At 42.0% G+C, this 14,291-nt stretch overlaps 1 protein-coding gene across 1 annotated transcript in view; it reads right to left on the bottom strand.

Moving 5' to 3' along the window:
- Positions 1–3,034: 3,034 nt before the first annotated feature.
- Positions 3,035–14,291, bottom strand: part of LOC136858685 (dopaminechrome tautomerase) — a 155,469-nt gene continuing 144,212 nt past the window's right edge. The window contains exon 2 of the mRNA XM_067138412.2: positions 3,035–5,947. Within this exon, the coding sequence (XP_066994513.2) occupies positions 4,671–5,942 (1,272 nt within the window). The 5' untranslated portion in view covers positions 5,943–5,947 and the 3' untranslated portion in view covers positions 3,035–4,670. The remainder of the gene's footprint in view (positions 5,948–14,291) is intronic.

Here is a 14,291-nt window from a genome sequence, read left to right as displayed (position 1 = left end):
CGGCCAAGGCTGATGTGCGGCGCACGACCTGCTACTTGCCCGCAGCCTGTATATGTTCACCGCGGGCGCGGCGTGCTTCAACACCACTGCTCCCCTCATAGTGCGGGCGAGCGGTATCTCAGGGTACTTGAGGGGTCCGAGCGGCCGCCTTTGGACGTAAGCTGCAACGGACGGTCTGGCCACCCAACTTAATCAACATCGAAATATTTAATCAACTACATGGACATTTACTATCAGCAATTACTACACTTGGGAATTCAACAGCAATATTTGGTGGACTTTGAAAATTTTTCTTCACTTTCAAGTATTAAAAGTTTTTCTTCTGAATTCAACTTCTACAAACACAAAGACATTACTTCAGTAGTTACTACGAGAATATTTGAAACTGGATCAAATCAAATTTTCACTATGTTGATAAATGCTTCTGCAATTAATCTCCATAGCAACATCATAACTTGGACCTTGTTTTCAAACAAAAGTGTATGTTCTTCCGTGTTACCCCCTTGGAGGAACTTTTGGGGGGGAGGTCTGTACCGGAAGGTACACCTCCACGCCGCTTATTTAAACTTTGCGCCAGTTGAAACTCCCCTACTGGGAGAAGTCTGAACTTTGTCTTATGTATTAATTTTCAAGTTACCCTGAAGATGCCACTACTTGGAAATTTTGAAGTTTCTGAACTGTGTTGTTTTCGATGTATTTTTGTTTTGCTTGTAGTAAGAAGTGTGAACATTCTCTTCTAGAGGACACTACTGAAGAACTACAACGGTGCACCCTAGTGCGAAGTGAAAGAACTGTTTTTGTTGAGAAAATTTAATTTCAAAAGTTTGTTCTTTGCTAAATTTCTTTCAGTCATTGTTTAAGTTGGCAATATTAACCCTTTATTTCCCCTTGTTTTTAATCTAGCCAATCCCGAATTTCTCGAATTAATTTTCAACCAATAATATGTTTCTTCTTCGTATTGTGTAGGGGGTCTCTTGATGAACCAATAAAATCCTTGTGGGAGGGTGTTCTCATTCCAAAAACGCCTCGAACTTTCCGCGAGAGTATATAAACTGCTGATTTTCGGGTCTCGGGGCCACTTCAGTACCATCTTTCAGTGTGTAAAGTACATAGCAGGGGGCGGGAAGCGCCTCTTTCTTCGGGGAGCAGTTCAACACCAAGGTAATGGCCTTTTAATAACGTCTTTTCTTGCTAGCTCAGCAGTTTAACTCTCGGGGCGGGTCCGAAGCGTTTCTACCATGTAACATTCCCTAAAATGTAAAGACCCTTAGCCTCTATTCTCTTTCAAAACTACATATTTGGATAGAGAGTGCTTAACCCTCTCGATCTCCCACTCATATTGCATTGAGGTGAACTTATTTTCACAACCGTTTCTTCCCTTCTAATGTAACGTAAATTGTTTCCTTCTAAAAGTCACCTCTTTAGTATGGGATTAGCCCTTGCATTAACGGCCTAGTGCCAAGTAGGTTTTAAACAGGGTATTAGGAGTGCAGATTGCCTCCACTCAATTGTTATTTTAGAGGTCAAGTAATTAACCTTTTTCTCACTTAATAGACCTCAGTAGGTTGGGTACGTTACCCCTGTGTATATGTCCTTAGAGGACAACTTGAAGGTGGAGTTTGGTGTGGCCTTTGACAGGCTTAAGGTTGAGAGCGAGTGGCTCCTTTTGAAAATTGAGTGTTGTATGCCTCGAGGAGGCTTTTCTGGGTAATTTGGAGCAAGTGCTCCTGAGCATGAATGGGGTTTTCTGCCCCTCTGTTAAAACTTATTTTGGAGTAAGGTCGGGCTGATTGCCCAAGAATTGTGAGTTAGGGGCTCGAAGCCCAAATCTTGTGAATACTGTAATTGTAATTTGTTACCTTGCTACTCTGTACCTGCCATTCATGTTATTTCTTAATTTTGAAAAGAAAATATAACCTTGTTAAATTTTACATTAACTTTAATTTCATAGTTTGAGACCCGTTCAAGCCCGCACCTTCTTTCACCTCTACCTACCGCAAAAACACGGTAACAAGTATCATAACCATATTAAGAGTTCAGGAACCTTCATTTTCAATTCCATGAAAGTGATTACCCCAATGAAAGTATTTTCCATATATTAACACCTAGGTTCTTACAATGATTGCATGAGGTACCTTCACACCATCAACACAGTAATTAAATCTGAGGGGACTTTCCCTCTTGGTAACACTTACAACCTGACTTTTCACCCTCTTTACCATCACACCATTGTCTGTTGTCCATCTCACAACATTCCTGAAGTCTTTTTGCAGTCACTCACACTCCTTTATTTTATTTACTACTCTGTACATTATAACATCATCCCCAAAAACCTTTATCTGTATTTTCAGTTCTTTACAAAAATAATCATAACCATCAGCTTAAAGGCTAATTAGATATCACTGCACTAATGAAAATAAAACAAAGTATAATCTAGAGAACTAATTTTTACGATACAAAGAAGAAGAGCTAAATTCACTGGCCACATCTTGCGATACAGCACCTTTCTTACCAATCTGCTAGAAGGAAAAATCACGGGGAAGAAAGGTCGAGAACGGCCGAGGAAAAAAATCCTTCAAGTCTTAGCACAGAGTCTCCATTATGGTTCTTATTATGAAATGAAACGAGGTGCTGAGGGCAGGAAAGATTAATTGTTGCATAGACGAGGCATTGCCTTTAGGCACTGATGATGGTGGTCTAGCATTTGTAAAAGGTACTAGAGAAGCGCGAAAAACTAAAGCGCATTTGTCACTACATCAAGCAGACGATTTCTTGTGGTTCGGACAGAGACTCCATTTCCGTCATTGCAGTCCCCTTGCTCTGGTCTTGGTCTGGGTTAGACCAAGGTATGAATATGATAAAAAACAGATTAGAGGAGATGCATCATGTAGTAGTTAGGAATGAAGGAAAATTATGCACAGGAGAGGGTTGCATGATCTATAGACTGATTACAAACAGCATTGGTAAATAAACATTCTACTACGAAATAATGTATTATATACAATAATATATATTTATTTAAAAAGTTTCGTGCAGCATTTACAGATTGACGTGATGACAATTGCGAAAATATTTGCTGATACGAGCTTGTGTTAACAATCACAGGAGGAGATAAAGGCTAAGTTGGGAATAAATTCGATGGAACAAGGTGTACGTACAAACTGGCTCGGTTGGTGGGGTCATATGAGGTGAGTGAAGTATAGGTTACTAAGAGAATAGAAGATTTGGTCATGGAGGGTAAGAGAAATAGAGGTGGACAAAGTCAATGATTTAAATAATAAGAGTCATGGAAGTAAACAAGGCGACACAGCTGGTTTCAAATAGAGAATTGTGGAAATAGTTAATTCACAGAGTTTGGAGACTGAATGCTCAAAGGCATAACAGTCTATTATTAAAATGTATGCACATTCATTGTAATATGTGCTTTTTCTATTAAATGAACTCAAACTAGACAACAATAGCTTCAGAATAAACCGCACCTTACTCTACTACAACTCTGTGTGCCAATCTGATTTGAAGACTTAAAAGAGCGCTAACCGAAAAAGTTGAAAAGTTATTATCGTTTTTAAAATCTCACACTTTGCTCTATTTAAACAGCTGGTCTTTTATTGATATGCCCATTAGTTATCATGATTTTGGTTCTGTAAGGCTGTACATGCACACGTTTTACCTCATCCCTTCTTTCCTAATATTTACATTTTTTCATACAAAAGTACATTTTCTCTGGAAGTGTAGGATGAAATATTTCCATTCGAAAAATTCATTATGTTAAAAACTCAAATCATTTTAATAAATTATATTTTTGAAAAACAAATAATTTTAAATCAGATTATTACTCACACTCTGATAATGTAATAAAAATAAAAACCAGTACCATGAGTAATTTCAGAGGTAATTCACCATAAGTAACTTTTGCAAGTAGCAGGAAGAAATTATTTGAAAAATAAATGATCAAGTTGTAACTTTACATATTAAGCTGCCAATTGCTCTTTAAATATTATTATTATTATTATTAGGCCATCACTCGTTAACAAGTATGATCGTCTTCCAAAGGTAAAGTTCAAATCACATGAGTTCTTTGATGGCTGTATAATCCAATTCTGGAACCAGAGACTCTTCCACAATGTTGGCACACGGTGTCTTGCGTAGCCACTGGTCCCTCAGGGTTGATACTTCTGCTCTTCATACGCTCTTTCCTAGCATTGCGTTTGTTGGCCAGAAGTTTCTTTCGTTGTAGTTCAAAGGATAGATTCCCTTGGTGGTCGAGGCGACGCCATTCTGGACAAGTAGATGCAACGACCTCCCAATTTTCATGTTCAGTTTGACATTTAGATTCGCCTTAAGAATGCCTTTATGTTTATGTTACTCCCCCCCCCCCCCATGTTTTCTCTATCCAACTTTCAACTAACAGTACATGATTTGTTTTGGAAAACGTGACTCAGGCATGTGAATTACATGAGCTGTCCATCGAATTTCATGCAGATCAGTTGTGTGATTCCAGAGGTAAGAATTGTTTTGTCCAGCAACGTCTAAATGTTGCTGTGGTGGTTAGCGCTCCCTTAACAGCAATGTTAGAAATTGTTATTCAACATGCCACGACTATTATTAAATAATTTGGCAAATTAAAAAAAATCTGAGTGGAAATAGGTTGACGACATATTGTCCAGTGATCATAACTCGCACTGCAAAGGTGATCCTGACGGTACAAACAGAAGTTCAGGGTCACACACTGTTCCTCTTACAAGCTCTTTGGTGGGAGCGCTGAATATTCTGAAGTTAATGTCGTTTGGATCCAGACTTCTGTATAAGAAGAAAGGCAGACGGTTGCTGATGACCCATACGTTTTGACGCCCGTCTTGATCTATTTTGAGGTCGTTGGGGAAGATGAGTGTTGTGTTGTCCATGGCTACGATACCCTGAAGCTGTGTGCGATAGCCGTACTGGTGCCTCGTATTCCAGCAGCCGATGGCATTCTGTGCTACCAACGAGTAGAACATGACACCATTGCGGTCCACACCAGCCGTTGCACTCTGCATATTCCGATATCCTCGGGGCTCTTTTAACAAGACAAATGCTTCTGGATTAGCCTCGGACGCGTTTTGGGTTCGAATCACCTCTGTGCTCACCGCGAACTCTCGAAAACTAGACATAGGATGGAAGAATAAGATCCTATCACCAGATCTATCAACTGGAGTTAGAGACATGCCAAAGATTCCATCCATCCAAGTCCAATTCAAGCCTAACAAATTGTAGGTACAACGCAGTGGGTCAGGTAGGAATAAATTGTGGGTAATTCTCCACGACCTGTTCTCTCGTAGATTGTACACGACCAAGCCAAATCTCCAGACATCGGCGATGTATGCAAAAGCCTCATCACAACGTCCATCTCGTACATCCACCACGATGTTGGTGAAGAGAGAACCTTCCTTCACTTGGTCTTGAGGTAGAATATAACGTCTCAGAAGGGTGTCCGTTTTGAGATCGAATATTAATAGCTGTTGTGGACATCTCTGTTTTAGATCTGTGATGACATCAGTCGTTCCCGAATCAAGCACCCAGAGGCGGCCGCATGGATCAACAGCCATACGAAATACGGATGTCATACCACTGCAGTCGTCAGGCAAATGCCACTCCCAACTGGGATAGGGTAAAAGTGGCGGTGATCGTAGGCCGCCGGCATCATTCGGATTCCTAGGAACAGACGCCAAGGTCACCGGTATACCATCTTTCCACTTGGGTAGAGCTATGAAGATTCTATCGCCCCAAACTTCGATTCCCAGCGGCAAGTTGTTGGCAGGGATGTAATTTCCAGAGAGAATAGCTGCTTCCCTCAAACTTGGATCTGGGAAGAAGATATCGAGTTCAGACCACCCGTACACTTCTCGTAGTGGACTAGGACTTTCCTTCCAGCGCTGTGCTTGTGTGAGCAAAGGTAGGAGCATGAAACCTGAAACATAAAAGAGTAACAATGTCGATCAGATTATGATTATCATTCCAAAAACATAAAATAAGGAACATACATACATAGATACATGCATGCAACTTCATTATAGGCTGTTATGCTTTTAGCGTTCAGCCTGCGAACGTCTGTGTATTAACTAAGTAGCTCCATAATCCTCTACTTGCAACTAGCTCTGTACCCTTTCAAGTTCCACAACCCTTATCACTAAAACATTCAAAACCGAGTCTTGATCTCCCTCTTCTTCTCTTACCCTCCATGACTGTGTCCATTATTCTCCTATGTAACATATCCCTTTCCATTCGCCTCACATAACCCCACCACCAAAGTAGATTTGTACGTATAACTTCATCCATCGAATTTGTTCCTATCTTAGTCTGTATATTCTCATTCTGAGATCCTTCCTGTCATTGTTCCCACCTCTTTTTACCAGGTCACTCACTACCTTCATGTCCGTTACTTTCCTACACAACATAGTTCGTCTGAGAACAGACCGATGTAAGGATAGTTTCGTCCGAGAGCTGACTTCTTTCTTACCAGTGACTGAGTGGACGACGAGCCAGTCCTCAGATCCATGTAAAAATCCCTGACCTGGTAGGCAATCGCACCCGGGGTCTCGAATAAGCCCTAATGTACTCTTGTGAAATAGGCTTCCATGCTCTACTGGATATTCAATAATAATAATAATAATAATAATAATAATAATTATAATAATAATAATAATAATAATAATAATAATAATAATAATTGTATTATTTACTAGAAAATTTGTTGAAATCGAATATTTGAATAGGAACCATCCAGGTACAGTATTTGCCTGGAGAAGTGGGAAACCACGGGAAACCACTTCGATGATGGCTGATGTGGGAATCAAACCTCCCTCTACACAGTTGACCTCCCTAGTCTGAGTGGATCCCGTTCCAGTCCTCGTACCACTTTTCAAATGTATTGGCAGAGCCGGGAATCGAACCCGGGTCTCCTAAGGTGGCTGCTAATCACACTAATCACTACACCTTAAAGACGGACGCCTTAATAATGTGCCAGGTACTAATGGTTGTTTAATGTCATCAAGGGAAATTTTATCGTAGTAATACAGTCGAGTGCACAGCATCTTACCGACGTAGAACAAGTGGTTTTTGTTACAAGGCCTCCGGTCCGCCAGCGTTGTATCTGGTTCTAAACTGTTTTGCTGTTTTAACGTCCCGCTAACTATATTTACGTTTCCGGAGACGCTGAGGGGCCAGAATTTTGTCCCACAGGTGCTATTTACATTCCAGTAAATCTATCGTCACAAGACTAACGTATTTGAAACCTTCAAACACCACCGAACTGTCCGGCTTCATGGCTGAATGGTTAGCCTGCTGGCCTTTGGTCGCAGGGGTCCCGGGTTCGATTCCAGGCAGGGTCGGGAATTTTAACCATAATTGGTTAATTTCTCTGGCACGGGGGCTGGGTTTATGTGTCGTCTTCATCATCATTGCATCCTCATCCGGGAGTGTCCGAGGACATGGTTCGGCTCGCCAGGTACAGGTCTTTTGAGTTGACATCCGTAGGCAACCTGTGCGTCGTGATGAGGATGAAATGATGATAAAGACAACATATACACCCAGCCCCCGTTCCAGCGAAATTAACCAATGATGGTTAAAATTCCTGACCCTGCCGGGAATCGAACCCGACACCCCTGTGACCAAAGGCCAGCACGCTAACCATTCAGCCATGGAGCCGGACAGAACTAATGGATGACTAAACGACGCACCACTACTTCGGTCAGGCTGTTCGTCGTCTGTCGGTAGGTAGTAGGCCTACTGTTCCACAGCTTGAGCAGACACACTTTACAAGCTAACTCTTCCTTTATTCCTTATTCCTTCCCTTTGTTCATAGGTAAGTGTTTGTGTGCCGCAATTTACTCTAAACGAACAAGAGACCGGCCCATCACGAGGCTGGTGTGGCCAACGAAATGTATTAATGTTAGGGAAGTTCTGTCAACATTAGATAAGAGAAAACACTATTGGAAACTAGATATTTCGACAAGATTCTGTACTACTAGTAAAATGTTTTCATTCCTCCCGTGAAGGGAGGCGGGCCTGAACAAGAGATCGGCCCATCACGAGGCTGGTGTGGCCAACGAAATGTATTAATGTTAGGGAAGTTCTGTCAACATTAGATAAGAGAAAACACTATTGGAAACTAGATATTTCGACAAGATTCTGTACTACTAGTAAAATGTTTTCATTCCTCCCGTGAAGGGAGGCGGGCCTCTTAGACGGTGACGCCGTCTCTCAGGCTGGGAGATGTGTTACGTTGAAGGAGATGCTCGGAGAACGTGAGGCGGTTGGCGGCCGTGGCCTATACTAGGAACTGTCCCGGCATTCGCCTTAGTGCAGGAGAATGGAAAACCACGGTAAACCATTTTCAGGACAGCCGACGGTTGGGGCCAACCGTTAGGTCCAGCCCTGTCCCGTCTCACGAATGCAGAGGCGTAGAGCCACGGTAGAGCCGTGGCCACGCCTCCTCTGTTCGGTTGGCCGGTCAGAGTGCAGAGCTGTTGGACCAGGGATCAGCCGTAGCCACTTAAGGGCTGAGACCCACTCTGCATCTACGGACGCGATTCTATGCTTTGGACTTCACATTAAACTTTTACGGTTGCTTGAATGAGGGGTACAGTCATTAAAATGTTTAATACAGAAAATATTAGAACTGCATCATTTCAGCAAGATTTTGAGTGCCAAAACGTAAGCACGACTGCAGTGCCATCTATTGATAACATAGAAGATTATTTAACTGCAGTATTTGAGTTGGCGAAAATTTCGGTTGTCTGAGAAGGGAAGGACTGCTCCAGGAAGGACTGAAGTCACTCTCAGACAAAACCGAACTTGACGCCAATTGTAATCAACGACACATTTCATGTGGTTATGTTAGACAGTATAGAAATGTTTTAGAAATTTTAAATATAAATGCTATGTAGATATATTACTGATAATGGAATTTAATCTCTGAAAACCAGTTATAACAAAGCACAGCGGAACCTCGATATCTCGAATCACCTCGGGAGCTTAATTTTATTTCGAGTAATCTAAATATGGAGATATAGAAAATACAGTGTGTTGTGTGTGTCCTCCGCGCCTGCAATCTCCGCAGCCCGCCCGACACATGGATGTTTCCAGAGACCACGAGGCAGACTGCAGTGCGCTGACGTGATCGTCAGTGACGTTAGCCAGCGCTATAAAAGGAGCAACGTTTCTCGCCTCTCCAGGACTCCTACAGTGTCCAACGACCAGACTACACCGCAAGTCAGACACAGAGGTACCCTCTTAAAAATGTGTTCTGAATAGGTGGACTGATTCCTGGCCGTGAGGTTTCACCTCTGGACATTGCCTCATTCATCCTGCATCCCGTAGCCACGTCGAGCACCCATCCAAGCATTCTGCTACTCACTCAAGTCCCCTACAGTGCTCCGACTCCAATCATAGCATTCTGCTATATATGAACACTAGACGCAAGTTCCTTGCAAGTTATACGCCTCCTGTTAGCATTCTGCTAATACGAACTCTCTCTACAAGTTCCACTTGTTATTATACATGACTGATAGTTTTCGACTATCAAGAACATTCTCTCAACAGACTGTCTCATCAGGACAAGATTGAATGTATATAGGAATCTCAATTTGTAAATATTATTCAGGCCCTCAGCCTACTACCTGATATTAACATTAAACGTGTGCAACTCAACAAGCTTCAAGAAAAGTTTCGTTCTATTTTATATACATATTGTATAAATGTGTTGAAGCAATAAACTTTTATGTTGTGCCTTGTATACCAAGTTCCTTGTATACAACACAGTGTTTGGGCATATTTAGCGCATAATTTAATCATATGTATCTACGGGCTTACACTAAATACAGTATTGAAAAATATACTAACAAACTCGTACGTTCATACTTTACGGCATCACTTTAATTATGACCCTTATTAGAGTAACTTTTTTAGAAGATAGAAAAGAATGCAGTACATACAGCAGTGAAACAAGAAACATACCTCCGTTAACACCTTTGGAAAAAAAATCGTTAGTCACTTCTGTTTTTTTATTGTCAACCTTCTTTTCTTCCACATATTTTTCAACAACATTTATTGCTGTCAGAAACACTGCCATTTATATTCGACTGATTCTGTATGTAGGTTCGAAACACGCAGCCAAGATTCAAATGGAGCTTGTCATCCACGACTTCCGGGTTTGCTTTCGTACATGACCAGTAATGAATTCACAGCCGAAAAACGAGGCTTCGCCGATTTTCCGATCTATAGAAGTTTGTTTTTCGGTACCCGTCATACAAATAGCTACCAGCATCACTGTAACCCTTTCTTTACCATTAACTGTTCCTCACAAACTACAAATGCTGTATTACACAGTCAGTGTTGTACAACATTCGAGTTATAGAGTATTTCTTGTTTCAAAGGAGAAAACGTTTCCTTCGAGAAATTGAGAAATTCGTATAGACGAATTTCGAGTAATAAAGAAATAAATGTCCGCCTCTGTGGTGTAGTGGTTAGTGTGATTAGCTGCCACCGCCGGAGGCCCAGGTTCGATTCCCGGCTCTGCCACTAAATTTGAAAAGTGGTACGAGGGCTGGAAGGGGGTCCACTCAGCCTCGGGAAGTCAACTGAGTAGAGGTGGGTTCGATTCCCACCTCAGCCATCCTGGAAGTGGTTTTCCGTGGTTTCCCACTTCTCCTCCAGGCAAATGCCGGGATGGTATCTAACTTAAGGCCACAGCCGCGTCCTTCTCTATTCCCTGTCTATCCCTTCCAATCTTCGCATCCACCACCAAGGCCCCTGTTCAGCATAGCAGGTGAGGCCGCCTGGGCGAGGAACTGGTCATCCTCCCCAGTTGTATCCCCCGACCCAGAGTCTGAAGTTCCAGGACACTGCCCTTGAGGCGGTAGAGGTGGGATCCCTCCCTGAGTCCGAGGGAACAACCCTGGAGGATAAGCAGATTAAGAAGAAGAGAAATAAATACACATGAAGAACAGGGCAAAAGGTCGGGAAATTGAAATTACTTCGAGATACTGAAAATTCGAGTAATGGAGGTTCGAGATATCGATGTTCGACTGTAATTTGATTTGAGCTAATAAAGACTGTGTTTCTATTATTTTATGATACAGTCGTACCTCTTCTTAAAACAGTAATCGCCGGGCTGAGTGGCTCAGACAGTTGAGGCGCTGGCCTTCTGATCCCAACTTGGCAGGTTCGATCCTGGCTCAGTCCGATGGTATTTGAAGGTGCTCGAATACGACAGCCTCGTGTTGATACATTTACTGGCACGTAAAAGAACTCCTGAGAGACTAAATTTCGGCAGCTCGGCGTCTCCGAAAACCGTAAAATTAGTTAGTGGGACGAAAAGCAAATAACATTAATTATTAAAACAGTTATCACAACAAACGCCACCATCTTCTCGGTCCAGATTTTTCCGAACCTGACGGTATTACACTTCTGGAACCCAGGCCGTATTTCAGTTTGGACCTCCATTTCTCTTTCTCTCTCTCTCTCTCTCTCTCTCTCTCTCTCTCTCTCTCCCCAAACTTTCGGCTTTCGAGACACAGAACTGTTCTTTATTCAGTCATGGACTGAAAACCTCGAAGCACTCGTATTTGCTACATAAACTGAATCATCTACATATTTAAAATCCCTCTGTCCTTCCGTTTTCCAATGAACCTCTCACGACTACGATTTTTGTACTTTTAAAGAAAAATATATTTCTTTCAGCAAATTAATTGTATCATCTTCGCTTCTGGCTCGGGTCACCTTGTTGTGAGCTTGCATTTGGGAGATCGTGGGTTCAAACCACACAGTCGACAACACTGAAGAAGCTTTCCATGTTCACACCAGGCAAATGCTGGGGTTGTACCTTAATCAAGGCCACGGTCACTTTCTTCCCCTATAGCGAGCAAGTGGCCGTGCGGTTAGGGTCGCGCAGCTGTGAGCTTGCACTGTCGGCAGTCCTGAAGATGGTTTTCCGCGGTTTCCCATTTTTACACCAGGCCACAGCCGCTTCCTTCCCACTCCTAGCCCTTTCCTATCCCTTCGTCGTCGTAAGACATACGTGTCGGTACGAAGTAAAGCAAATTGTGTGATTTCCTTCCCACTCCTTGCCCTTTCCTACCCCATCGTCGCCATAAGACTTCTCTGTGTCGGTGCGACGTAAAGCAAATTGTAACAACTACAAAAAATGCTTCGAGGCCATTATCACTACTTCCTCAACGAGCGGCACGCGATGATGGCCAGCCTTCCGTTTTCTCAAGGTAATACTGAACGCAGTTCCGCCTTATGACCTCCAGGTGACCCAGTTGAGCTAACGTTCACCATTCTGGCTCTAATATCCAACCAGGAACACTTCGAGACGTTCCCAACATTACCAAGAACCGTGTGATTATAGGTTTGTGTAGTTGGATCACTTTCAATAGAAGTAGAAAGTACTGGGAACTGGCCATATTTCCTTAATCACATTTCTTGCAGTTATGTTGTCACAGAAATTAAGTTGTGTAATGCATTTTACTACTGGAGAACATACTTTCTAAGAAACAGCGATCGTATTCGACAGAAGCAGAAGGCTCTGATATCTTGAGAAATAGCACCCAACACACCAACGCGAATGCGAACACGAATTGTCTGCGAACTTAATAGCGCACGCCAAAGCGGACATAAAGGAGACACGGAACGAAAAAAATGCAAAATAACTTTTTATTTTATTATTTTGAATTTTGTACCTGTGACCATTTCCCTTTCCAATGGTGTATAAATTTTGATAATCCTCCTGCTGGAAGTATTTTTAATTAATTCTTTTTCAATATGATGCATAGGCTCCAAGTTCCCGCAAGGCAGGTAATTTGACATTTAGACTGATGGAAGCAGTATTTTTTTATATACAGTTGAACCTGCTTTATACGTAACTCTGTTCTACGTAATTCGTACTTGTACGTAATTTCCTTTAGGTCCCGGCAAAATATAATTTAAAAGAGTGTTAATTAAACCTTACTTATTCGTAATCCGTTTATACGTAATTCGCTGTTATACGTATTAAATGTCAGTGAAATATAACTGAGTTTTGCGTAATTGTAATGAGAATGTGCTTTTTAAAAAGAAACTACTGTATTTACGAAGTTTCCTCTTTGTCGGCGTGGGCAGAAGTAGAGCGATCGGGTTTCGGTGCTGAAACAGAACACAGAGTTTCGCCGAGTGACATTGTTGACGCTTACTTACTAGCGGCTTAACAAAGGCTAGTCCCCTTCGCTCTTCCTCTACCTTCGTCGATTTTGACACGCCGCCAAAGATTAAGATACATTATAAGCAAAGTGGACTGTTTGGGTGCGGAAACAAAAGAAAATACAATAAATTTGTTTGAATATAAGAATTTCTTTCGTGAGAACAACGGAGAAGTAAAATGTCCACGATGCCGGTGTCTGGTGTTTACTGTTGAACAGTCGTTTTATCATTCAGTTGCTTTTGATTAGCCATGGAGAACAGAAAAGGGAAAAGTTATACGAGAAGTGGACGCTAATCCACACAAAACAAAAACTAAAATCGCTTCAGACTTAGGGATTGCTTATACCACGCTATGTACAATCGTCAGCAAATGAAACGCTATTTTGGATGAGTTCTTAAAACTGGGTTCAAAATGGCCGAAACACAGCCGTCAGCAAGAAGGACGGTACGTAGATTTGGAGAAAGCACTTTTCACATGGTTCCACCAAAAGCGGGCTGCAGCTCTACCAATTAGTGGAGACATGCTGTAGGCAAAGGCGATAGATTTATCTGAAATGATGATTATCACTGCTGATTTCAAGGCTTCGTCAGGATGGTTGCAAGGATTTAAAGATCGTCATGGATTCACAGGCAGAACATTTTCCGGTGACTCAAACCTGCGGACGACGTCACAGTGCAACACTGGAAAGAAGAGGTTCTGCCGGGTATCGTAAGCGATTTTCTGCCTCCAAACATCTACAACTGTGATGAGACCGGCCTATTCTACAATCTCATTCCTAATAAAACATTAGCTGAAAAAAGTGACTCATGCCATGGAGGGAAGAAAAATAAAATTTGTGTAACAGTACTTCTCACCACGAATGAAGATGGATCTGACAAACTTCCTCCACTTGTGATAGGAAAATCGAAGAATCCGAGGTGTTTTAGGAGTGCGAAAACAAAACCTACGGAATAAGAATCCAATGGAACAGTGGTTGAAAAACTGAAAAATAAAGAGAAGAAGATCATTCTTCTTAAGGATCGATGTGCAGCACATCGACCTCAAATCGTTCTGGAGAAAGTCCGAGTGGAATTTT

This window comes from Anabrus simplex, chromosome 1 (genome assembly GCF_040414725.1).
Source record: "Anabrus simplex isolate iqAnaSimp1 chromosome 1, ASM4041472v1, whole genome shotgun sequence".
NCBI lineage: Eukaryota > Metazoa > Arthropoda > Insecta > Orthoptera > Tettigoniidae > Anabrus > Anabrus simplex.
This window is presented reverse-complemented; position numbering and strand designations above follow the sequence as displayed.